A 25,570-nucleotide genomic window follows, 5' to 3' on the forward strand; every position below is an offset into this window, starting at 1 on the left:
TTTGTGGAAAAAATTTTACCTTATTAAAATATTTTATTAGAAAATTAATGTCTAAGTATATGATACCTAAAAAAGTAGTTTTTGCATATTTAGTTGATCACGAAAAAATGACATATGAAACATACTTTATAAAAAAGCTTATGTTTGGTTGAGCACCTATTTTTTTCTGAAAGTCATGTAAAATATATGTAATGCTCTTAATAAAGATATTGTAAGAAAAAAATATTACATGCATAATTTTTAGAATCAGCCACCTGGAATACCAAGGTTTGGAGGTTTTGAAGGTTCAACACCAGAAAGACCACAATATATTTTAATAGCTATAGTTTAAATATTTAAAAATATTTTATTTTAAATATTTAAAAATAGCTATTAAAAATAGTTATTAGGTTGAGTTTTTAAAATTCTATCAATTTTTAATAGTTAGACAACTTTTTTATATTGTGATAATTTTTAATAGTTTTTAATAATCTTTATATTAAAATTACCACAACTTTTTTGTATTGTGTTAACTTTTAATAGTATATTTTTAATAGTTTAAGATTAAATATTAAAAATAGCTATTGAGAAAAAGTGTATTTTTTTGGGGAAAAATATATCACAATTCCAACCCATAAAAAAGTGGCTTTCTCATGTTCCATATGGATTATTCTTTTCCATAAAATGTTAAAAATTTATTTCCACGAAAAAGCTATTTTTCTATTTCTCTCCTTTCAAATCTCCAACCAAATATTGAGGCATTTTTTTATTTTTATTGACCATACTTTGTCCTCTTCTCTTCCCATGAACCAAACGAGCCTATAGGGATGTTTATATTGGCAAATCCAAAACAATTATAAAAACTATTTCATATAAAAAAGGACGAGTAGTTTTGGGTTAAGATCTTTGGAGTTTCAGAAGTTGGTAAAGAATCTAAATAATATCCTAATCTGGCTTACCATCTAATCAGTTATCATATTTGCTTCTTTATAGACCTTCTGAAATTGTTTACTTCACCAACCCTCTCTAAAATCAGGATCCTAGTTGTTGCGATCTGCATCTATCTTGATCCACACACAATTTTAATTGGTACAGACCAGATTGTTGATGCTTGTTATTATTAATGACAGTCTCAAGTCTTGCCTCCACTTAATTTTAGATTTATTATCTCAATAAATTGGGTGCAAACAGAATCTTCTTTTCCTATTGTTATATATATATATATATATATATATATATATATATATATATATATATATATATATATATATTGCTTCTTTATAGATGTTCTGAAATTGTATACTTCACAAACCTTCTCCAGCTTGATCCACACCTAATTAAAATTCAACCTCACTCTCAAGCAACCCTATGAATTTTAATTGGTATAGACCAGATTGTTGATGCTTGTCATTACTAATGTCAGTCTCGAATCTCGCCTATACTTAATTTAATATTTATTATCTTAATAAATTGGATGACAAACAGAATCCTCTTTTCTTATTGTCACGCGCACGCACGCGCGTGCGCGCGCACATGTATATACATACATACACACACGAGCGTGCGCGCACCAGAGATTTTATATGCCAATATTCATTCAAATGCACATGTTCAACCCTAATCACATATTATTTCCAACACAAGGATAAGATGATATTCATCACGATATGCACATGATTCCACTGCTTTTTAACATCCATGTCATAGTTGATCAAATACTTTAAGCTAGGCAGAATGGCCGCTCTTCCACTTTTTTACTTTTCCAAATACTGTCACTGAACAGTAAATGGATGTGGCGTGATTTGTATGAAGCGCATTTGGCACATTCTTTTCCCTCATAAACTAAACTGAAGCTGCTTTAAAGTTAAGCTCCTACATCCCGTGTTCCCGCCCTTCATATTCTCCCTCTTTATTTAAGGAGTTAGGTGGCCATGGAGGCTAAAACCAGTGGAGAGGGGCCAAGGTGGGCAGCTGTCCGTGAATGCCATGAATAGATTTGCAGACGAATTTTAATTAATTGCTTGGTTTCAAACCCAACTTAGCGGAGCTGTGCAGGTTTTGTTATACGAGATCCGCACTCTAGAATGATGGCAATGGATAATTATTAGTTGTTTGACACGTCGGTTTCGGAGGTGGAGTTGCGAGCTGTCTGGACAGGTTCTCAACATGCGCGGCAGGTGCTGCAAACCAGTTCGATCATCCTAAAGGGCGATTCAGCCACGGTCATCGGATGGATTCGAGGGGACCGAGGGGCGAGAGCACGGACCACCTCCTGATCTGGGACATAAGGATGATGATGAGGAATGAGATGGCCTTCGAGACCAAGCATGTATTCAGAGAAGCCAACGGGGCAGCTGACTAGGTGGCTGCCTATGCGGCCCACCACTCAGAATATATCATATGGTCAGGAGAGGAGGAGCTGTCACAGGCACTCCGCGAGTTTGTGTTTTTTGATTTTATTGAGTGTATTCGTATATGCATTGTATGGAAAATCCGTCAAAGCAGCACAAAAAAAAAGAAAAGAAAAGAAAAGAAGAAGAAGTCCTCGCACCAGAACATGGTTCTAATCGCCAAACTCCTCCACATGCCTGATTTCCTGGTTCCATTTTTTTTTTGGTACAAGAATCATTACAAATTTATATATAAACAAAAATAAAAAAAACAATCTGAAAACAACAAGCAACACGTCACATGCACAACTTTTCTTTTCATTACAACATAATAATCGAATTGCCCCCTTACATTGCTTACCCATGGTTTTGATCATCGTACGAGACTATATTTTTTAAAAAGAAATTTGAATTGTTGTTTGATTAGTAAAAAAGATTTTTTTGGGGTGAAAATTAGTATAAATTGTTTTGGAGACCCATGGTTGCCAATTGTTGCCAATCATGGCCCGGATGTTCCAACTTTCTAACAGAATCAAGTCACTCAATGTCACCCACTAGGTCTAAACTGGCAGCTTTGACGCAATAAACTTGATTTCATGATCATATTAAGTAATATTATCCAAAAATAATAATATGTACAATAATATAGGGTTTAACTCTTCTAAATTCTAACAATATGAGACATTAGGATGAATTAACTGCATCTGCCATGCGATAAACAATAAAAGGAGTTGCGGCAAGTTGGATTATAAGCTTGCCTACTTTATAACTTACAACTAAAAGGAAAATATTGGTGGATAATAGCACTTAGGCTCGTGTTGACTACAGAGGAGTTCATCTTGCTTCTCTTTCGTTACCTTTCAGGTTGCTTAGGGTTGCTCTCACAAAGGCTTCTTAAGCCACGAGTCTGCCCTATAAGATAATTACATTCTTTTTGTTATTCTATTTAAAAAAAATGGTGAGTCAACCATCATCTATGGAAATAGAAGAAGATCCTCCCACACTTTAATTACTTGGATTCATGTTTTATGAAAATGTGTTAGCCGAGAGTCAAATCTAAAATCTCTAATTGCTGAGCAAAGAGGTCCGACTTCATGTTTTACTAGTAGATGTTAGTAGTTATGATATCTCCAAGCAATGGACTCTCAAAAACCATTACATTATTTGCCTTATGAACTAAATTTTTGAAAATAAAAGAATGGCCGTTATAAATGTCTTTATTAGCTATGGTGAGGAATAACAAACACCCATAAAAACGTTAGTTGCCTAAGCCGGATTTAGCTATGCTCGGTGTATCTTGAGAGCTAACTCCATTCTGATTGAGGGCAACTTTGTTGTGGTGATTACTTAGATCCAGAGATAGGCTAAGGAGGTGAGCACTATATAGAGTTTGGCAAAAGGATGCATTTCTCTTAAGGCGAGACAAATCTACGGAAAGGCGAATAGAGCTACAAATTGGATGGTCTCTTTCATGACTCACTACTCCAGAACGTGCTCTAGATCGACATAACGTTTGCTCTACGAGTTTTTCATATTTTGCTGCTTTCTGACTCATTTGGACGCAGTAATACTAGAACGATGTGAAATGCCCAGTCTTAACCCCAAAAAAAAAAAAAAAAAGTTGGTGCCACTGGATTTCTTGTTACAATAATTAAACACCTAATTACCTTGGTCCTTTGAGGAATGTCTAACAACTCATCTGTCAAATAAAAAAAAAATTATAAACATTATCCCAACCATTATTTTAAATCTTGCTCTAAAGAAGGGCATTATTATCTTAATGAAATTTTGCAAGGACAAACTGTATTCTTTCATTTTATTTTAGCATGCCAACACTCATGAATGCGTAACGGCGGTGGAACCCGGAACCTTCTGCAAAACGATGGGACTTCAAGGCACGAAATGGACTAAGGGCTCGTTTGGTTCGCAGGAAAAGAAGGGGAGAAAGTGTGGTCAACGGAAAAGTAATGAAATGCCTCTTGTTTGGTTGGAGTTTTCAAAAGAGAGATGGAAAAGTTGTATTCCCATGGGAATATGATTCCCACATTTCATGGGAAAGTCTTTCCCATGAGAAACATGAGAAAGTTACTTTTCCATGAGGTGAGAAATACTCCTTTTTTTATTTTTTTCCAAAAAGACCCTTCAGCATTAAAGAGGCATTAAAGACCTAATTTTTATTAAGGGCATAATAGGAATTATGCATAACTTTCCTAGGAAAATTGATGGTCAACCAAACATAAGCATTTTGAAAATTTATCACTTTTCCATGGTTAACCAAACATGCCAAAAGTACTTTCCTAAGTATCCTCTTTCTAGGAATCTGATTTCCAGAAATCATATTCCTAGGAGGGAAAATACTTCCCGCGAACCAAACGAGCCCTAAGAGGCTAAGAGGCGACGAGGATGTTGCTAATGGCCGTGCGACCCTGAGTCAGCCCGGTCGGTCTACAGGGGTTGAACGGGTCTTCGGCATCCATCGATCGCTGGAAGCTTTCGGGGCGTGGACGCATACACCCAGTCTTCGCGTTTAATCCAATCCTTTACTTCGCCGTAGTTTAGCAGCGTTACTTGACCGCACCGCACGACAATAACCTTCATGCGAAATGATACTTTTACCCCCCGTGACGGACTGCCAGAGGACCGCTAACCTCGTAATTTTGTGGATCTAGTGGAGGGTAGAACCGTCAACATACTTAGTAGGCGAAGTCGTCCGGGCCCCGGAGTCCGGCACGCTGACCCAGACCCGCAGACAGCGTGGGGCCCATTAGTTGCGAAGGTTAATGGAAGCTTGCGGCAGACACCCAAAATCACAATGCTAATGTTATTGTTTACAGTACATTGCATTATAGTTCTTATGTTCTTTTGATTTGCAAGAAGATTTTTTTTATTAAAATATTTTTTATGTATCAAAAATATAATATTTTTAAAAAATAATTTTTTATGTTTGATTGATTATTAAAAAAAACATATTATAAAATAATTTATATTTGATTGAACATCTATTTTTTAAAAAAAAATTATGTAAAATACTTATTTTACTTTAAATAGAAGAATATATCTTATCTTATTCTATCTAGAAATTTAAAGATATTTTTGGAAAAAAACTACACCTATTTTCAACCGATAAAAATTGAATTTTTTCATATTTTATCTGAATTTTTTTATAAAATATATAAAAAAATATTTTTTTTGATTTTTTTTTTGTAAATCAAATGAGTCCTTAGATTAAGGCGTATGAACCGGCACTAAAACTATAAGGACGATGGACTTATACGGCTAGGACAAAATGTAATCAATTACGTGCCTCTCTCCGTGATAGGTTGGGTTGATGGCTATGCCCGTTCTACTATTAATATTTTCATTTCTCCACTTATCTATTCCTGTTGGCTCGTTGCATTTCTGATCTGTAATTCACTAACGAGATCAAGTTGATAGTAAGAAAAGACTAATTATCTAAGAAAATCAAATCTAGGAATTAGAAAAATCTTTACCACTATAACTAATAATAGATGGATTAAAGTGCAACGGACTTCCTCCTGTAGCCACACTCTTAAAAAGAAAAACAGAGCCCGCACATTAAATATGGTAAATAATAATAATAAAAAATTATCTAGATGGAACAGATGCACACATATTTTTAATATGTTGGGGGTGCTCGACCATATGCTTTTAGAGGACATTCAGCAGCAACTAAGAAAATGTAATGTCTCCCACATTGTGCACGTATTTCGGAAGACAAATAGAGCTACCGATTGGATCATCTTTTTTGCTGCTCATCATTTTAGAAATATTCTATGGATCCGCTCTATATATATTTCTCTACCTCCGTGTAGTATTTTGTTTTTTGATTTAAATGGCAGTGCCACGCGAGGCTAGTGTGAGCTGCCGATGTACCAAAAAAAATAATAACCCACGTGCTTGAATTCTTATTTTTAGTTCTAAAAATTTTGATATTTTTAACCATCTTACTAAATTTAAAGTTAATTTTTAATAAAATCAAAATTTTAAAACAAAAATAATCTCTACACATATATTGAAGCTCCATGACACGTTGAAACCATACTGAAAAAGAAAACCTCAAAAATCCCTGCATAAATATGGTAATTAGAGGAAAATAGACCACCCCTTAACTCTTTTTGTCGTTAATAATTAATTGTTACCAGTTAATGCCCCCATTCGGTTTTATTTCTTTCTCCTCATCTTTCCAATTTCTTGGTTTGCAAGGATTTTAGCAATTTCCATGCCTTTACTCTTGACATCGCACCTTCCTCCACTCTATTCCCCAGCTCCACGTCTCCACCCCCTTATAAATGCCATCCTCCTCCTCTCTTGTGCCTCCAAAGGGTCAAGTCTCCCAACGAAGCCCAGCGGCAGCAAAGAAGCAAGCAGTTAGCAAGCTCAACCATGGAGACCAAGTCCTCCTTCCTCACCCTCTTCACCCTCCTCCTCCTTCTCGCCGCCCCCTCCCTCGCCGCCGATCCCGACATGCTCCAAGACCTCTGCGTCGCCGACCACAACTCCGGTAATCCCCTCCCCCTTCTCTCCCTCTCCAGCTGATTACTCCATTTCTCTTCTTACATGCTTTTGTGGATCGGGTGCTGCAGCCGTGAAGGTGAACGGTTTCGAATGCAAGGCGAACGTGACCGAGGATGACTTCTTCTTCGACGGATTAGCCTCCGCCGGCGCCACCAACAACACCATGGGATCCCTTGTGACGGGGGCCAACGTGGAGAAGATCCCGGGACTCAACACCCTGGGCGTCTCCATGTCCCGCATCGACTTCGCCCCCGACGGGCTGAACCCTCCCCACACCCACCCCCGCGCCACCGAGATGCTCTTCGTCCTCGACGGCACCCTCGACGTCGGCTTCATCACCACCGCCAACAAGCTCATCAGCAAGACCATCACCAAGGGCGACGTCTTCGTCTTCCCTCGCGGCCTCGTCCACTTCCAGAAGAACAACGGCGCCGATGCCCCCGCCGCTGTCATCTCTGCCTTCAGCAGCCAGCTCCCGGGCACCCAGTCCATCGCCGCCACCTTGTTCGCCGCCTCGCCGCCGGTGCCCGACCACGTCCTCACCACGGCCTTCCAGGTTGGCACCAAGGAGGTGAAGAAGATCGAGTCCCGCCTCGCCCCCAAGAACAAGTGAGCGAGGGAAAGATTGGTCTCATTATTGCTTTATGTTTGATCTTTGGTTTCTGAGAGGAGAGCTGGGGAGAGAAAGGGGCGTTGGAGGTGTATATGGTAATTAAGTATAATAATTTGATAGCAAGAGGCAATATACCGTTTGTTCATTCTTCATTCAATCATTTCGTAAAAAAAAATTGTTTCTTTACTTGATTTCGTTTCTTTTCCCCCTTCCAACGTTTGAGACGTTCCATGCCTGTCCTTCCCATTACCCGGCCGATGTGATGCGTTGGGCTCAGACGTTTATGTGCGCATATAAGCGGGCTACGGACGTTTATGTGCGCATATAAGTGAGTCAGGATTGTATCTTTCTTATAAAAAAATAATTTATTGAGAATTGTTACTAATTTTTATTCTACAAGTATTCTTATTCTTTAACGGTGATAAGTTCTATCCTTAATTTCTTAGTAATGATAAATTTTATCTTTTAGTGGGTGTTGAAGTTGAGTAAGAATCAAATATCCTACTCTATCTAATGAAAGAGAGAAAAGGAGAGAGTGAGAGTTGTTCTGATTGGTGAAGCGTAAGAGAGAGCTTTTTTGTATAGCTCATTGTTTTTTTTTTCAGTTTTTTTTTTGTTTTTTGTTTGGTGTTTGTTTTATATTTTGGGCCGACACGACCGATCTACTCTGCAAAGCGTGCCATTCTACATGGTATTAGAGCGAGGTTGGAGAGTGGTTAACCGATTTGCAGTTTCAATTAGATTTATTCGAAACATAGCTTTTGGAGACACGACTTGATTATTAGTGGTTCGTGTATTTGTAGCTCAATGTGGTTGAAAAACTTCGAACACTTCGTTGTGCAGTAGTGCAAGCGTGTAGACTTTTGTTTTAATGATTCAAAAAGGTGAATCATCATGCCTGATGCTACTATATTCTCTCTCAATGGATTCAACATGCATGACCTTACTGACATCAATTTGGCTGCGCTTTTGCTACTACCACTTATGTCAGTAAATTGAACAATGCCTTTTATCCAATTTATAAGGCTTATTGATAAGTTTTATTTGAAAGGATAAGATTTATGGGATATCTTGAATGAGTCAAAGTTGATGCCTACAGGTACTCTCGACGATGAGGTTGCAAGAGGAAAGTGAAATTTGAAATCAAGAAAGACGATATGGATTATTTAAATTTCAGCTGATAAAGAAAATTATCTCAATATATAGGATACATAAGGGCTAAAACAAATGTGTGATATTCTTACGGTTGTCCACTCAAATTAAAGCAAGATGAGATATCTTAAACAAAGATCATCTGAAGAGTGGATTTTAGTTTCAGGCTTTCCTAAAAATTCAGAAGAAGATCAGAATTGGTTTAAAGATGAAGATTTGAATCAGGTGGAGCTTGATTAATTAAATACTAGTTCATGTTTGGAAGACTTAGAGCATAACAAAATTGATCAGCCTAAGGGTCAATCAAGTCTAGAAGAAAATCTGGAACAAAAGGAGCTTGATTATATGGATGTTGTATCAAGTTCAGAAGAGATCATGATTAAAGTTGCTCAGAAAGACTTTTATATCAAAGTTATCCAAGATATGGATATTTTTTATGGAGATTTAGTCAGCCATAAGGTTGAAAAGCTGACTAATCTTAAAGTAGTTTCAGAGATCAAACAAGAAGAAGATATGCTTGGCGGAGATGATTCATGTTATACCTTGGTATTCGATAAGTAAAGAGAAGATAAAATTCAAAAATTAACCAAGAATAATAGTAGATTAAAGAGAGGATAATGATATCTTAGCCTCATCCTTTTCATCTCTTTGTCTCTTTATTATAACCATCCTTTCTCTCATAGCCAAAAAGACAATTTAGCATCCTTGTCCTCAAATTCTAGTCAAATGATGCAACTTCTATGGCCCATTTCACTGCCGGGAGACTTTACTCTTGCGTTGTGATGAACGAATTTGAGGTAAAGGGACCTTTAGATTATGTCAGCTGAGAAGACAAGGGGTAAGGAAGCAGTTTTTGAAATATTTTCATGAACCACCTTTATTCTACAAGAGAAGAGGAAGACGAATGATAAAGCTTGTTTTTGAATTTTTTCCTTTTTGATTTTTCCTTGCTCAAATCTAAATGAGAGACAAATATGATTCACTTTTCTTTAGATTTTTCTATGCAAAATAGTTCATGTATCAATAACCACTCCTGTATTCTAAGCTAGATACTTAGCCCAAAAAATGGCCAGATAGGGTGGGCAATGTCCCATACAATCCATTTATATAATCCATACACAATATTCCATATAAATTACCAAATGTAGCTTTTGAAAATAGAGTTTGCCATGTATGCCATTTTGGGGTCATGAATCCTCCTAAGAGTGAGTAATTATGACTTATAACTGACTTTCCACCATGAATTTTGCTATCTTTAATTTTTGAGTTACAAAAAGCATATGTAGTAATCCTATCTAGTCATAAATTAAAGGTTATCATGTAGTTCATTCCAAATCTAGGAAACTCTAACTACCATAAGTAAATTTTAAAGAGAAAGGCTTATAAACTAGCTCAAGGGTTGAGTGCATTAACCAACAAATTAAAAGGATAAATATAAGTTTTCTAATTTTTGTGATAATTGATTGGGAATGGAAATAATTTATTGTTCCAAATTTGACCTCTCCTATGCTGACAGTATATATCACCCCAATCTCTTTTCCATATGGTGTTATCAGTAATTATCTTTAGCATCCATGGCTTTTTCCTCTCTCATTTTCTTATCTAGCAAACTCACATCCTATTTTTTCTGCCACCTTTTCATTTGAGGAGATCTCTAGCCCTCTATCTAAAAATCTCCATCTAGCTCTTCTCTTTGAAACCTCTCTTTATTATCTATTTATTCTTCATATGCCTCTCCATTTAGCCATTAGTTGTTGATGCTGTTTTCACTACAATCTTTCAGTCAATCAATACCTTCCAACTTCATGTTCTATGTATGTCATTGTTTACCTCAAATGCTATCGCCACCTCAAAGAAATAATTTTTTTTAAAAAAAGACAAACCTATTTTGGAGAATGACAAATATGATCGTAGAGGAGCTAATGAAGATTGTGATAAAGATGGCATATAACCTATAATATAATTGATAATGAAACAAGAAGCAATTGGTGATGCTCATCTTTCAAGCTCAATGGAAGAAGATGGAAACCATATGATATTAGTTTTATTCATGGTTAAGGCATGTCTATAGCTTAGATAGCATTCAAAGTTAATTTAATTTGAACTCGAACTTCCAATAATATATACTATGGAAATTACTTGAAAGAAAACTTTGCTTTCGTTATTTCAAGAGCACGAATATAATGCATAGAGTGATTGTTAAAAAGAAAAATGAAGCTAATGCTTCCTAACTAAATGTTTAAAAAAATCTAGCTGATAAATATACAACAGACACAAGTATCACTTCGCATTGACTTATAGATATAATAGTAGTTGCTGACAATGAGGAGAGAATGAATGGAAAAAATATATTTCAAATGCATACTCGATTGTTGATTTTATATATTTTTTCATAAATATAAATTTTTATTAGCAGATTTATAATTATCTATCTTGTATTAACGAAAATAACTCCTCATGAAATGTGCAAATGCCCTCCATTGTCTTCTTCTCAAAATGGCTGCCTCGATACAAACAAGATCCAACCAATATTACCCCACATAAACGGATCCCCAACAACACCCACATAATATTACTATATATCCAATCAAAGTGCATTAACAACCAAGCAAAATTAGGTTGGAGGTTTAATCCCATCTTCCCTATTTTCTAAGATACGGAAGAAGAAGAAGAAAGTGGAGTCCTGTTGGTTATCTATGTACCAACCTTCATTGCTAAGGAAAATAAGAAGAGAAGGACAAATAAAAGCTCACTAAACAAGAAAAAGATTTCACTTTATAAACAAAAATGGAGAAAGTTGATACCAAGAACAGGATCCCACATATTCCTCGGGCTAATGTGCCCCTGCCAACCCACACAAGATGCACCCATCCCAAATCATCATCATCCCCATTCTTTTCACCTCTCATACTACAAATTATTTCAGCAATATTCACTAATTAACACTGAATCTAAATCCCCAATTAAGGAAAAACATTGATTAGTTTAACAAAACTAAAAAAGAAGGCAGAAGGGAGCGAGGACGTGTTGGTTTTAAGGCCCTATGGGCGAGTGGAAGGAAAAGGCCCAAGCCACCTCTCCCCTGTCCGTGTGCGCAAGAGAACGGTGGCCTTTAGAGAGGGAGAGAGAAGGCCATCTTTGGAGTCGTTCGTTTCGATCGCATCTCTCTCTTCCCATCACTTCGCTGTTTGCTTCGCTCACCTGGTGTTCCCTCTCTTCTTCTCAGTTCTCCCTCTTGGAGGAATCCGCCTCTCTTCTTCTCCGCGATGGCTGTTCAGGCCCAGTACCCATCCAACGTTCTGCTTCAAAACCGGTGAGTCTTTCTTCCTTCTTCTCCGGATGATAGGTTTTGTTTGGCTCTCAATCCAAAAGGTTATGTTTTTTTATGTAATTATGGCTGTGGGGATTCATGCAGAAGAGAGCAGGAGAGAGAGATCGTGGAGTTTTCCCAAGCGCCAACGCGGTTCGTGGACCAATCCGCCGTGTTCTTCTCCAATGGAGGTTGATTTGAGCCTGGTTTTCCTATTCTTGTCTGTTCAAAGATTTCTCTTTTATTGTTTCTTAAACGTAGTAGGCTTTGTTTGGTGGCAGCCAGTGGGAATCCACGGAAGCGGAGAAGGGAACCGGCGCCCAATCCAATGGCAAACGCGGCGCAGGGGAACTCCATTGATCTGCTCTCCCTACGACCGCCGTCTGCTGCGTCTCTCTCTCCCCCAACGGTGATAAGCCTCGCCCAGCTCCATGCCCGTCCTTCTCCCGTCGTCTCCACCGGCCTCCGTGTCGCCTTGGAAGACCAGCAACAGTACCAGAACCCCAACCAATCCAATCCCCTGTTTTCCTCTTCGCTCTTCTCCCCGGTTCTCTCCAACGACCTCACTCCCCAACTCAACCAAGACCAGCAAGAATTCGACCGTTTCCTCCGCGCGCAGGTGCGCCTGGTTCTCCTTTTCTTGGGTTTTTCTCTGTGGAAATTCGCTAAAGGTGGCTCCTTTTCTCGCTGGCAGGGAGAGCAGCTCCGCCGGACGCTGGCGGAGAAGAGGCATAGGCACTGCGCGGCTATGCTGTGCGCGGCGGAGGCGGCGGCGGCTCGGACACTGAGGGAGAAGGAGGCTGAGGTGGACCGGGCGGTCACGTGGAGGGCCGAGCTCGAGGGGCGGCTCGCCCGCCTAAAGGCGGTGTCTTTGGCATGGCAGGCCAAGACCATGGCCGACCAGGAGGCCGCCGCCGTCCTCCAAGCCCAGCTCCAGCAGGCCCAGGCTGCCGCCGCCGCAGCGGCCGAGGAGAGGGAGACGGAGTGCCGCGACCCCCGGGCCCAGGACGCCGAGTCGGCCCACGTCGACCCCGACCGGGCACCTTCGGCGATGTGCCGATCGTGCCGGGAGGCGCCGGCGTCGGTGGTGGTTCTCCCCTGCCGCCACCTCTGCCTCTGCCCCGACTGCGGCGCCGCCCACTCCTGCCCTGTCTGCCATTGCGCCACCACCGGAAGCCTCCACGTTTTCTTCTCCTAAAAAAGGCGCCCCTCCAGCCCCTTACCGCCACCTCCCAAAACCCATCACCAGCCGTCCAAACTTGCAGCCAAAAAATAATAGAAGATTAGAAATTTAGAATGGAATAGACCTCAGTAGAGAATATTTGGTATTTATTTTGGTTGCATATTTTTACGTTTTTTTTTCTTTTTTTTCTCTGGTCGTGAGATGGAATCAACTCATTAAGTGGGCATGCGGGCCTCAAGTCGGGGGGAGAATGAGGCCGTGCCGTTCGGTCGGCATCCTCACGTCTTTTCGACCGTCCGTCCGCTTACGTCGGTTACAGTCATGTAACGCGTACCGCTCCCACCGTGCGGTCGGTCGTCGCGGGAGGAAGGTGTTTGTATCGCGTCTAAAAAATCTCTATGAGGATTATTTACCAAAAAAAAAAAAATCTCTGAGGATTTGATGACTGCATTAAATTTATCTCAAATAACGATCTGTCCGTAACGCCAGGGGGCATAAAAAACGTTGAAGTTTATATAGACCCAGCCCAAAATTTAATTAAAAATAAATAAAATCTAGTTTTGAAGTCCGGCCCATAATCAGCTAGTAATTGATGCAACTTACATTATCTATTGCCAAAAATTGCTGCAGAAAAGAGGCCCATGAGATGAGGAATATAAAAGATTTGTTAAAAAAAAAGAGTTAGATTAACTCATTATGAAATTGTCAAATTGATAATTTGTAATCTGATAAACTTTTCATGTACATATCATAGGTATCTCAGAAAAAATTTCATAATTTAATGTCATAATATGATATAAATAACTCGGTCATTGTAATTTATCCTATGTCTATCAAAAAAAATCATGAAATTCTATCTCCATAAATACCCACTTCTGAAGAGAAGCCAATCGAAGAAATTTAAAACAAAAAAAATGGAGGTATCAATATGTAATGTAATAGTTGTATCCTTCATGTGTTGTAGTTTGAGATTGTCTAACCAGAGTTGCATTATAGTATACAATTTCATGTTGGGACTATGTGCAATGGGTTCATGCAATTAATGTAGTTTATTATATGGTAGTTCAGGTTCAAATATATTCCCTTCCATTCATTGTGTCTGCTTTGGTACTTAAGATCATTTGCCACATTAGGTTAATTTTGGTATTCATGTCTTAGGTCCTCCACATCGGCCCAACCCAAAGGCCAAACTCTAGTCATTTCCATGTACTCAAATAGATCTTAACCAACCTACATTACTTTTTATCTTAATATTCTTACTCGGTTTTATTCGACCGCATCCATTTTCATTATATTGGGTTAATCTTTTAGTCTAATTAAGAATATATCGTTGTATCTTCGTCGTTTATTTGCTATCTCCAAACAAAGAAGAAGCATAGCAGCAACCTCTTGGACTGGCCAACAACTAATGGTCCCTCTACTGAAATAAAGACATTGGTGGGCTGGACCTAACAATCCAAATGTTAGGTCTCTTACTAATTAAAATGTTTGCAGTATCTGTAACATGACGTGTAGGGGAAGACATTTAAAACTTAATTACTACAAAAAATTCATAGGGGTTGGCAGTATTGCAGCCACTCCTTTCATCAACTCTAGTTCTTGACACATCTCCCTTAAAAATTTAAATCATTAACTAGTGATGTCTCTTTTATGATCTAAGAGGCATCTGTCAGCAATTAGAATATAGACAAGCTAGCATGATTCATGAAGGGTTGGCAACATGATGTTATCATCCTAATTGTATGATATCTAAACCCACATGCAAAATGAATGATTAAAATTAAGCATGAACTCACCATACCATGCATAATATTAATTTGCTAGTCATGCATCCATTATGCTGAAGAAATTAATACGTTTCTTCATGAAGAGGTGCTAGCATGACACACACATACATTTGGTTATTCATGCATGAAATGAATCGATGATGCATGCGTTCCTCGTTGTGGCTTTTCAAGTGGGATAGAGGATATTTTCATCGAAGGCCAATGTAATCTTGTTGTTAATTGATTGGAATTATCTGTAAACTTCATACTTTTTGTTTGTTTAATAAAAGAATATGAAAGGATATGCGCTCACAAATTGCTTCTCAACTTCTCCCCATTTAGCTTCTTTAACATATAACTTCATCAAAAAATACTATTTTTCGACATTTTCAATGGTGTACATCGTACAATGAGATATCCCCAACTTGAATCATCTATTATTGATGTTGAATTATTAAATTATTTCCAAATATTTAACATTTAGTAAGCATTTTCTCTTTGTTGCATGCATGCAATGCATGCATGTAGAACACGCATGCACATTAATATTTGATTATCTTTCATATCAAAAGGTTCGAACAAGTCATCTACAGCTCCCTGATGAGGAAAGAATTTAGCATTATTTCAAGGTAATCAATCACCTGATGTTTTGGATGGGTGCAAGGGAGATTGAACAGCCACCAATAATCATATCTGTGTCAAAATACATGCATGGGAACCATTGCCATCAGAATTTGTCATCTTCGTATACTATTTAAGAGGTAAATGTTTTCTAGGCTTTATCTAATCGGCTGAAGGTGACGGAGACAAGAAGCTCAGTTACATGCATTCGAAGTTTACCTGAAAACAACTATTATAAATCTACACTGCTTAATGCTTTCCTGTAAGCCTATATCAAGATTATTTGAAAAAAAAACAGAAATATTTGGAAAGTGGAAATAGCCGAAACATGTATTAACATCAGTGCTTCCTTTGGCATTTAAGGCTCTTGGTTCTAATTCTGGTGATGACATCGTATATGATTCTTCATGGAGACTGTTCTAATATTTTGCAGCTTTGAACAAAGTTTGTATCATGTTCTACTAGAACCTAACACTTACAATGCATGCATACAAGTTGGGCTCTTTCAGTAAATTTTTTTTGTTTTTCCAAAGATATGGTATTATATATTTTGGAGTCGGGCACAGGGTAGAATTCTAACTTTTTTTCTAAGATGTTCAAATAAGATCTCGGAGTGGCAATGGATTGGGTTCAGATCAGATCACATTGGGTTGAAACACAAATATTAAAGAATTATCGACCTGAACTCCACTCAAGGCCTTCCAAGCTGCGACCATGTGTCAACAAAACAATCACCCAGACCAGCTATAACTACGACTCAAAAGAAATAATACATTGAGCACATGATATTCCATCGAAGCAACATCCAAGCAAACTAAGCATAACCAACTAAAATCTAGACCGGAAAGCTAAGGCATTGAACCTATAAAAGTGGCAATAGGGATTGTATCTTTCGTACAAAAGAAGAATTTTTTTTTTTTTTTTGCATGGATCTATTGGTGCATTGTGCAGTAGTTACTTTTAAAATCTGTACAGATGGATGAAAGAAAATATTCAGAATGCTTTGATCTTTGCAGCTAATGAGTCGCCGGTCAATATTGTAAAAGAAGATTAATTATTTTTTTATTCTAAGGGCTTGTTTGGTTCGCGGGAAGCATTATCCCTTCTAAGAATATGATTCCTGCAAAGTATATTCCTAAGAAGAGGATGTTTGAAAAAGTACTTTTGGAATATTTGGTTGACCATGGACAGATTTACAGAGTACTTATGTTTGGTTGACCATCCAATTTTATGTAAAAGTTATGTATAATTCCTATTATACCCTTAATAAAAATTAGGCCTTTAATTTTTTTTTAATACGGAAGGGTTTTTTTGAAAAAAAATAAAAATAAAGTGATTTCCGTCTCATGGAAAAGTAACTTTTCCATATTTCTTATGAAAAAGATATTTTCATGAAATATGAAAATTATATTTTTATAAAAATATAATTTTTTTTTGAAAACTTTAATTAAATTAGAAATTTTTTTTTTTTCCGAAACAAACAAGCCCTAAAGTTGCACAGCTGGAACCTAAAAAAAGCATGCCAGTGGAAGTCACATCTCAGGGATGGCAACCAAACAGATGGAGATCATAATGCTCGGTGGAAGTAGTTAAGTTGAAATGAAAAACTTTTAGAGATGAGAAATTAGGCATGTACCATATCACCGTGCATGGTGATAATTAAAGTTCGTTCGTATCTACAGCGGTGCATCAAAATAATTGCTTGATAAATAAAATGTATGCGAAGGGGAGGCTTTCTCCGTGATGGGCCGTATCATTCCAGTACGGTCGGTTCTGAGTTCGATTCCGATGTATCTGCTGGCAAACACTCAGGTACCGATCTCTTTGTTGAGGGATCTAGAGCAGTTGTTCAGAGATTTTATGTGGGGCAGGCGGGAGGGCAGGTAAGGCATTCATCTGGTGGCATGGGAGGTTATCTGTTAGCCGCTCAGACAGGGGGCCTAGGGGTTCTGTCTTTACTGGTGCGGCTGGAGACTCTAGCAGCTCGGCGTGCCACCAGGTTTCTTCTAGAGCAGGATAGTCTGTGGTGCGCCCTCTTGAGGGCAAAGTATGGTGGTCTTTCGACGCGGGGGGAGCTCCGAGTGGGCAACACTGTTCATCTATTTAGCGTGAGATTTGCTTCTGCGTGCCCTCAGTGCTTCCGGCGATTAGGTGGATGGTTAGGGATGGGCAATTCATTGATGTTTTGGAGGATCAGTGGCTGACAAAGTTACCGCTCAGTAGGCTGCGGACGATGGTCGATTCTACGAGACTGGTCGGTCGTAGAGTTAGGGATCTGATGATCCCTGGCGAAGGCCGGTGGGATGAGGTTGTGATCAGGGAGGTTTTTGGGATACATCTTGCGGAACAAGTGCTGGCCATTCTGATTCCTCAAGAGGGGTTGGATAGGCAGGTGTGGGCGGCGACTAGGTCAGCTAGGGTGAGGGCAGCCGATGTACAGGCATTGTTGGGGGGTGAGCCGGTCAGGCGCTGTGAGGGTAGGTGGATTTGGAGGATGCGAGCTTATCCGCGGGTGGCACTTTTCATTTGCAAGGTGGTCTGGGACTGTCTGCCGACCAGGAAGATGCTGGCCAGGAGGGGGATGGTGGTGTCCCCGATGTGCATGGATTGCCCGGAGGCGGTGGAGACTATTAGCCATGTGCTTTTTGAGTGCCCGCGAGCAGCTAAGGTCTGGAGGAGGGAATCCTTCCCAAGGCTTACCTTTGGTGTGGGAGATTTTCTACAACAAGTGAGGAACGCCTTAAGATCGCCGAGGACTGCTGGATAGGGTACTGCTGCTGTCTACCTAGCGTATCATATCTGGCTGGACAGGAATGCCAGAGTTTTTGAGGGGAGGAGGGCCTCTCTGAGGTCCGTTGTAAAGCGGGCTCTCTGTCAGGCAGTGGAGATCCTGGAGGCCACTGAGGTTGATTCATCTAGGATAGCTAGGGACATCTGGGACCCCCTCTTCGCTACCATAGTGCCCGGGTTTGTCTTTGTCTCTTGGGAGCCCCCACCCCCTGGCTACCTAAAAGGGAACTTCGATGGAAGCTTGTCCGGCGGTGGCGATCAGGCGGGAGTAGCTTTTGTCATCAGAGATCATGGCGCTAGGCTAATTGCAGTAGGGGGTTGCCGCTCCTTCGAGGCTTCGGCCTTTGGAGCAGAGCTCAGGGCAGCCTGGGAGGGACTTTCTTATGCGAGATATATTTTGCAGGCATGCTGCATCATTTTGGATGGAGACTCAGCTTCTCTGATAGCGCGCCTCAGGAAGATGGGGCGGGAGGAGGTGGAGCACCCACTTCTGAGTGATATTCGCCGGATGCTACGGGAGTGCCGGATTCTTCAAGTCGGACATATTTTTTGGGAGGCGAACCAGGCGGCTGACTGGGTTGCCTCTTTCGCTGCACATCACTCTGAAGAGTTTCTTTGGATTCAGCAGGCTTCTGTTCCTTTTGCTTTACTTTTTTTGCTTGATGCTGATGTAGCTGGCAGTTCTCATGATAGAATAGTGTGAGCTGCCGATTCATCAAAAAAATAATAATAATAAACTGTATGCGGACGAAATATTGCGATCGGCGGCGTGCGGAGCCAAGTAATGTATAGATGCAGTGGAGGGTAGAAGACGGATGCATGTCGTCCCTCTGCATGGACGTCTCTTTATACGATTGCGTGAAGACATCGTGAAATGGCCAAACTCGCTGTTGCTGATGCCATCATAGTACTAATTGTCTCCTAGCAGAACTGGAAAGTGGTGTACTGTTACTCAGTTAAAGCTTTGCTCGAATTCTCGTACTAAAGAAAAAAAAAAAGAAAAGCTTTTCTTCTCGAATGCTTTTTTTATTCTTGCAACTTGGGCCATGAGCAAGAACATTTCCTCAAAACTACGTGTTGTTTCGTGAGGTGACGTCGTGTTATGCTCGAAAACGGTGTGCTGTACATGATAGGTGAGACCAGTGAAAGGTTGGAGTCACATAAAAACCAAAATAGTACTGTTTTTGAGGCATATAAATAAATAAATAAATATTATTTTACTTTGGGTAACTAATAATATTATTAATTTTTTTCCGCAGGGAGGGTAAGGCCGCATTTGGTGTAGGAATGAAGAATATAGGAATAGCTTGGAAACAGGCATGCTACAGTTTTACAATTTTGTAGGACAACTTGTGAAATATTTTTTTTTAGATTTTTTTTATAAATATTATTCTAAATATCGAATTTTGTATAAAAATCATTTCAAAATTGATATTTTCATGTATACGCTTGTAAAACACTTGGTTTGCTATTTTATCATTTTTTATCTTTATTTTTGCATACGTACCTACAATATCTAACGCCGTTAATGAATTAATAGTTTCAAATTAAAATGATTAAAATATTTTTAATGGGTAAATATACAAAATAAACATTTATAAGACGATCAGAGAATAAAAAAGTAATTTCAAAATTTTATTTTATTTTTAATTAAAATAAATATGGTTTTTATGAACAGTGTTAGAAAAACCGTTATGTTAGAGGCATTTGCAGAAAAATAGTGTTCGAGGAGGGTACAAAAATAAATATAAATTTTAAAAGGGTATTCATACAAATTTGAGTTTTTAAAAGAATATTCATGCATTTTTTTGATGAAAATTTATATTCATACAAAATAAAAAATAAACATTAATGATAGCTTGACATCTGGAGTTGTTCATGACAGCCCTCTCATGGAATACATACAGGGAATAAGCAAGTTTGACCCCTGCCTTGAAACAGTGATGCATGGAATAAGTAAGTGTGTGTGTATATATATATATTATATTCTGTTTTTATTTATTTTGTTTAAAGATTGGCCAGCATAACATCTGATGCTTGTTGTATTTCGCTACCAAATATTTGTGCATGAAATAAGCAGGTTTAATCGATATAAATATTTTTTATTTTTATTAATGCCTAATTACATAATTTCTGGCATTAAGTAACATAACTTCTATAGGCCAAGAGATACCTTAAACCTATGAGCTAAGTAGGATAACTCCTATGGGCCAAGGGATCCGTTTATCATTTTTAAAGATCATAAAGTTCCATATTTATTCGAGTAAAAAAAGCCCCGTGCTAACCCTTTTGGAAGCGTTGCCCGAGTTGGCGTTGCATCTTTGTCACGAAAACATAATTAATTTTTTTATGATATGACCATTGGATCGCACTATATAGATTTTAAATTACTACTTCATTATTTTGTTATCATTCATCAATCTAGATCTCAAAGTAATTATTACACAAATCAATTATAGGTCCGCACTAACGTAAATTTTTTTATATAAAAAATATAAATCCTATTCGTGGTGCCCACGTCCAATTCATGCAGGAACGTACTTGCATGCATGAATCGTTTTCTGAAATCTGAGAGCATCTTAAGCGGCACAAGGTACTCACCATCCCGTTGTGTGGATGGACCTGGTCCAATCTGGGTCCCATTTATAAGAGTTAGGTGGATTTTTAAAATATTTATTTGTTTTGCCGACCCCAATGCCGTATACTTTCCTTCAAAGAAATGACGAATACTATGGGCTTTGGAGAAGCCATCTCGCCAATTTTTCGTGGTATCGATGTGACAATCTGAGACTTGACTCGCCTCTAATCTAGCTAAACCTCTAACTACAGCACAGAAACTAATGAAATCGCAGGGTGAAGTCCCAAAAGGCAATTATCTTTTAAAATTATACACCTAGAAGATTTTGCATCCTTTAGATTATGCCTTGCACCAATATATTTTGTTCTTTCATAATGGTCATTTGATACTTTTCTTCTTTGACCACCACCATTTTTTTTCTTACATCTGCATTATAAATCCTGCATCAAATTTTCTTAATAGCAATTAAGATTTTATAAAACTCTCATATATTTACTTTTTAGATAAATATAAATATTTACTATTGATATAAATGTACATGCATAGCTTTTGGTATTATACATTTAAAATTATTCTTATCACTAGTGAGAAAGGTAAGGCTAGCCCAACCTTTAGATGATTGAAGCGGCTGCCTAAGACTCATGCCCAAATTAGGTCCATCCTAGGAAAGGTCTTATTGAGGGGACGACATTTTGGCCGGAGCCTCGCGCAACAACATAGCCCACATTAAGCTAGCAGAGAAAAAGAACCGCGTTCCTCCCGAGGTATTGTCCGCTTTGGGGGTCGAACGTACCCGGAGCCCTCCTCACAGTTTTGCCCTTCAAAAGGCGCCTCGAGAGGAAAGAGCTTTGCCCCCCAATTAAGGCCCCAGTGGGAAGGTCCTATGCCGGTTTTACCCGTGACAGCCCCCCAGGCCCAAAGAGAGTTTCTATGTGCGGGCGAGCCCTCCTTCTCGCGCCATCTGTTGCGGAGACGGCGCTTTGGCCGGAGCCTCGCGCAACAACATAGCCCACATTAAGCTAGCAGAGAAAGAGGACCGCGTTCCTCCCGAGGTATTGTCCGCTTTGGGGGTCGAGCATACCCAGAGCCCTTCTCACGGTTTTACCCTTCAAAAGACGTCTTGAGAGGAAAGGGCTTTGCCCTCTAATTAAGGCACAGAAACTTTCCGCTACTAACCGATGTGGGATTATGTTCGGGCCTTCCCACATCAGGTCTCAAAGAAAAAATAGAAAGAAAAAATGCCTCCTTAGTTAGTTCGCCTTGGCCGGCCCACTACTAGAAAAGCTTCAAAGACAAAATAGAAAGAAAAAAAAAAAAGACTTCGAATTCGTCTTGAGTCCCTAAATGTATTGAACGCTCGTAGATAAAAGTAAGAGTGTAATAATTTAGTTAAATTCCAACAATCATCCAAAAGAATATTTTACAAATTCAATAATTTAAGTTTTTTAATAAAATTATCAAATATGTATGTGCAGATATAATTATTATATATATATATATATTTATTTATTTATGTAGCTTTTCTTGGATGTTACTTAATGCGACCACTTCACTTATCCAAATCCTGCCTTAATCCATTGCCCGCATTTCTACGAGAGGGTGTGAGTGGGTGAGAAGGGAGTGGTTTTTTTAAGTTTCTCCGACGTACGCTATCATTGCTTGTCGCCACACGTGAGTCAGCATGGGCCCCACGCACAGGAAAAACCGTGTCCGGTAGCGAACGGACAAATTCCCACGTACGGAGATGATGACGACATCTCCGGGAGTGAAACAAGTGACCGGGAATTTTTTGGACCGTACGGATAGTGAACCGGCTGTAGCCAGTGGAAAGCGCAGTGACGTGTGTACAAAATAAAAAAAAAGAGTGATGTGACGGACGCATCCACCGGTTAAGGCTCCTTCAGTTGGCTTCGGGTCGTCAAGGTTACGATTCGAGGCTTGGATTTGGATTAAACTACGAAGGTACCACCAATCTCAAGTGGGGCATACTCATGCAAGTTGGATGTAATATAAATTTGTCTGAAGTCATGAGACTTTTTTTCAGGAAAAAAATTAGGATAGATAAAGGGAAGGTTTTGCTCTTGATGCATCAGCTATCTTAGTAGAGAAATATTCTGATCAACTAAAGTGCTTTGCTACCATAATCAATATCAGAGGTTAAAAAAAATTAAAACAATTGAGATATTAAGTATGGTTTAATATACTAAAAATAAGATCGACACTTTTTAATTTTTTAATAAAATAATAAATTAGTTTACAAATTGATTCTAATAGTAGTTATGGGAGTGCAAGACGAACTAATTGAGTTAGTAAAGCCATTGGGCATCAGTTTTGGCTAATCTAGTATAATAATATTGTATAGTTTGTTGTTTTAAAAAAACTATGCTATGAGAGGTAGAACAAAATAAATCTCCTTAATATGATTTATTCATCAGAACATCTATTTTTCGAAAAAAAAATGGTATGCATGCAGTCAGTACCCTCCTTTTTCTGTTTATTTCAATTAACATAGATAAAACTATTCCAACAAAAAGCTTAAAATTTCTTCAAAGTTAATCCATTTAATCTAACTAACCTCAATTTACCACCACAAACCACTAAATACAATCCAAGGGTTTCAATAATTTTCTAGCTAATGCAGTAAACTTTTGTTACTATCATGTGATTTATAGATTTATACATTTTATCCATGAAAAATTAAATTGATATTCAGAATGTAATAATATTTCTTGTATAGAGATAAAAAGAAAAAAAAAAGGCACAAAGAGAAAAAGGACCCTGCCCATCCAAATAATGAAAGTACCAGCGCTGTACGAAGAAAGAGATATTGGCATGCTTTGGCTTTCCAACTTTTTTTTTTTTTTTTCCAGCAAAAGGTCGGAATTCTCGCAAACCCGGATGCTGTGAGGTTTCCCAGCCAGTGGATTTCCCACAGCTTCCAGCCTCCACCCACAGTTTAACGAAGCCACGCCCATCGCTCCTTTTGTCCTTCTCTCGACCCACCCCTCGCTCTCCCACTCTTTTATAACCTCTCCCTACCTTCCTCCCACTCTCCATCTCCGCCTCACGAAGCGAGAACCAAAAAGCAAAAGAAATACTTCCATAGCTTCCTTCCATCTTCTCACCATGGACACCTCCTTCTCCCTCTCGTCCTCTTCATCCTTCTCATCATCCCTCAACGCTTCCTCCAGCTTTTTTGGATCGGATGCCAACCCATCCTTCCCCTACACCCCTTCTTCTCTAGCCGGCCAGCGGAGGGGGGGCGACCGGGAAACGCCCAGGTTCTTCTGCGAGTCCATCTCCGCCGGCGCCGCCGGCGGCGGCCACCACTTCCTCGACGCCTGCTTTCTCTGCAAGAAGCCCATCGCTGCCAACGGCGACATCTTCATGTACAGGTTAGACAAACCGCTGCAACGAGAGGAAATCTTATAGTTGTAATATAAGATTTGGAAGAATCTGATTAAAATTTTTCATCTATTTAAAAAGAAAAAAATTACTCATATTTTTTTTTTTGGTTGGATGTTACAGAGGGGATGCGCCGTTTTGTAGCGAGGAGTGTAGGGAGGAGCAGATGGAGATGGATCAGGCACTGGAGAATAACCGCAAAAAATTCTCCTCCTACTCTTCTTCTTCTTCTTCTTCTTCTTCTTCTTCTCTCAAGAACTCTTCTTCCTCGGTATCGTCGACGATAAAGCGCAAGCCAAGCCTCATCATCCGTCCAAACTCCCGCAACGTTCATGCTGTGGTTGCTGGCTACTAGTATATATAGTGTACTAGTAGAATCAGAGATGTAGAGAGAGAGCGGGAGAGAGCCCACATTTTAAGGGCTTAAAGAAGAGTGCGTGGAGTCTTTCTGAAGGGGCCAAAGAGGCTTCTCCAACTATTCGGAAAAAAAAATAAAATTAGAACATGAGCTGGAGTTGTTCACGGAATTACATCCGAGGCTGATGGAGGTTTTCTGATGTAAATTGTGCACCTGCAGGAGTTTTAAGTTGGGATTGTCTTGATGCCAAGAGAACGTTTGAGAAAATGAAGTTTAATTTTTGCTTGAAATTTTGGAAGTCTAATTGTTTCGTTTCTAAGAAGAAAATTTAAAACTAAGTTTTCGGACATTTTTTTGCACCACCTAGTTTTCTTTTCCGCTTGGGAGCCGTAGAAAAACCAAAATATGGTTCCTCCTCCTCCTCCACCTGCTATGTCTTTTTTATAATTTCCCCTCCGAAAGCCTCCCTGTGCTGAAACAGAAGTTGCAGGGACCAAAATCCTCCCCAAACTCGGAATAGAACAAGGTGTGCTGTACTACTGCTTGACTGTGATTAATTCTCACTCATAGGAGTTATACTACTCCATAATTTGATTGGATAACTGTAAAAGACGTAAGTTCTAGTCAATACCCATGCCCACTCATGGTGACAGTAGAAAATTTTAGGAGTTCCTCCACTGTTATCTGCTTGTCTTCATATATAATTTCCTTCCAGTATTTCAGTTCCCCTTGCCAATTACCAATTAGCAATTTAACCTCAAGAAGCTACGACGTTGGTTAATTAGTAATAGAGTTCTTGCTGCAGAGCCAACTTCCCATTTGTTATAGTGCATTATTTTCCTCACAAATAGCAGAAAAACATGGCGTAGTTCTCGGCATGTTGAGTGAA

The 25,570-nt window shown here is 39.1% G+C and overlaps 3 protein-coding genes across 4 annotated transcripts; all 3 read left to right on the forward strand.

Moving 5' to 3' along the window:
* Positions 1-6,657: 6,657 nt before the first annotated feature.
* On the forward strand, positions 6,658-7,706 carry LOC103714046 (germin-like protein 5-1). Its single transcript, XM_008801178.6, has 2 exons — positions 6,658-6,891; positions 6,974-7,706. Exons 1-2 carry the CDS (start codon positions 6,774-6,776, stop codon positions 7,516-7,518), a joined length of 663 nt encoding a protein of 220 aa, XP_008799400.2. The 5' UTR covers positions 6,658-6,773; the 3' UTR covers positions 7,519-7,706.
* A 4,052-nt stretch (positions 7,707-11,758) lies between these two features.
* LOC103714074 (BOI-related E3 ubiquitin-protein ligase 1-like) lies at positions 11,759-13,590 on the forward strand. 2 transcript variants are annotated; one of them, XM_008801208.6, is made up of 4 exons: positions 11,759-11,983; positions 12,086-12,171; positions 12,262-12,599; positions 12,675-13,590. In XM_008801208.6, exons 1-4 carry the CDS (start codon positions 11,937-11,939, stop codon positions 13,176-13,178), a joined length of 975 nt encoding a protein of 324 aa, XP_008799430.3. In that variant the 5' UTR covers positions 11,759-11,936; the 3' UTR covers positions 13,179-13,590. The 2 variants fall into 2 exon arrangements, with proteins under 2 accessions (XP_008799430.3, XP_088561875.2); XM_088705749.2 differs by having other exon boundaries at positions 11,787-11,983; positions 12,262-13,304.
* Positions 13,591-23,828: 10,238 nt separating this feature from the next.
* On the forward strand, positions 23,829-24,971 carry LOC103714075 (uncharacterized). The gene is made up of 2 exons (XM_026807275.4): positions 23,829-24,313; positions 24,447-24,971. Exons 1-2 carry the CDS (start codon positions 24,045-24,047, stop codon positions 24,676-24,678), a joined length of 501 nt encoding a protein of 166 aa, XP_026663076.4. The 5' UTR covers positions 23,829-24,044; the 3' UTR covers positions 24,679-24,971.
* Positions 24,972-25,570: the final 599 nt, after the last annotated feature.

This window comes from Phoenix dactylifera, chromosome 10 (assembly GCF_051530095.1).
Source record: "Phoenix dactylifera cultivar Ajwa chromosome 10, Ajwa_hap1_PhDact_Kaust_v1.1, whole genome shotgun sequence".
Lineage (NCBI taxonomy): Eukaryota > Viridiplantae > Streptophyta > Magnoliopsida > Arecales > Arecaceae > Phoenix > Phoenix dactylifera.

Bases quoted from the DNA above. Each gene is read 5' to 3' on its own strand.
- LOC103714046 (XM_008801178.6), top strand. From the start codon at position 6,774: ATGGAGACCAAGTCCTCCTTCCTCACCCTCTTCACCCTCCTCCTCCTT. The intron at 6,892-6,973 runs GTAATCCCCTCC...CGGGTGCTGCAG, and splicing joins CGTCGCCGACCACAACTCCG to CCGTGAAGGTGAACGGTTTC.
- LOC103714074 (XM_088705749.2), top strand. From the start codon at position 11,937: ATGGCTGTTCAGGCCCAGTACCCATCCAACGTTCTGCTTCAAAACCG. The intron at 11,984-12,085 runs GTGAGTCTTTCT...GGATTCATGCAG, and splicing joins AACGTTCTGCTTCAAAACCG to AAGAGAGCAGGAGAGAGAGA. The intron at 12,172-12,261 runs GTTGATTTGAGC...GTTTGGTGGCAG, and splicing joins CGTGTTCTTCTCCAATGGAG to CCAGTGGGAATCCACGGAAG.
- LOC103714075 (XM_026807275.4), top strand. From the start codon at position 24,045: ATGGACACCTCCTTCTCCCTCTCGTCCTCTTCATCCTTCTCATCATCC. The intron at 24,314-24,446 runs GTTAGACAAACC...TGGATGTTACAG, and splicing joins GGCGACATCTTCATGTACAG to AGGGGATGCGCCGTTTTGTA.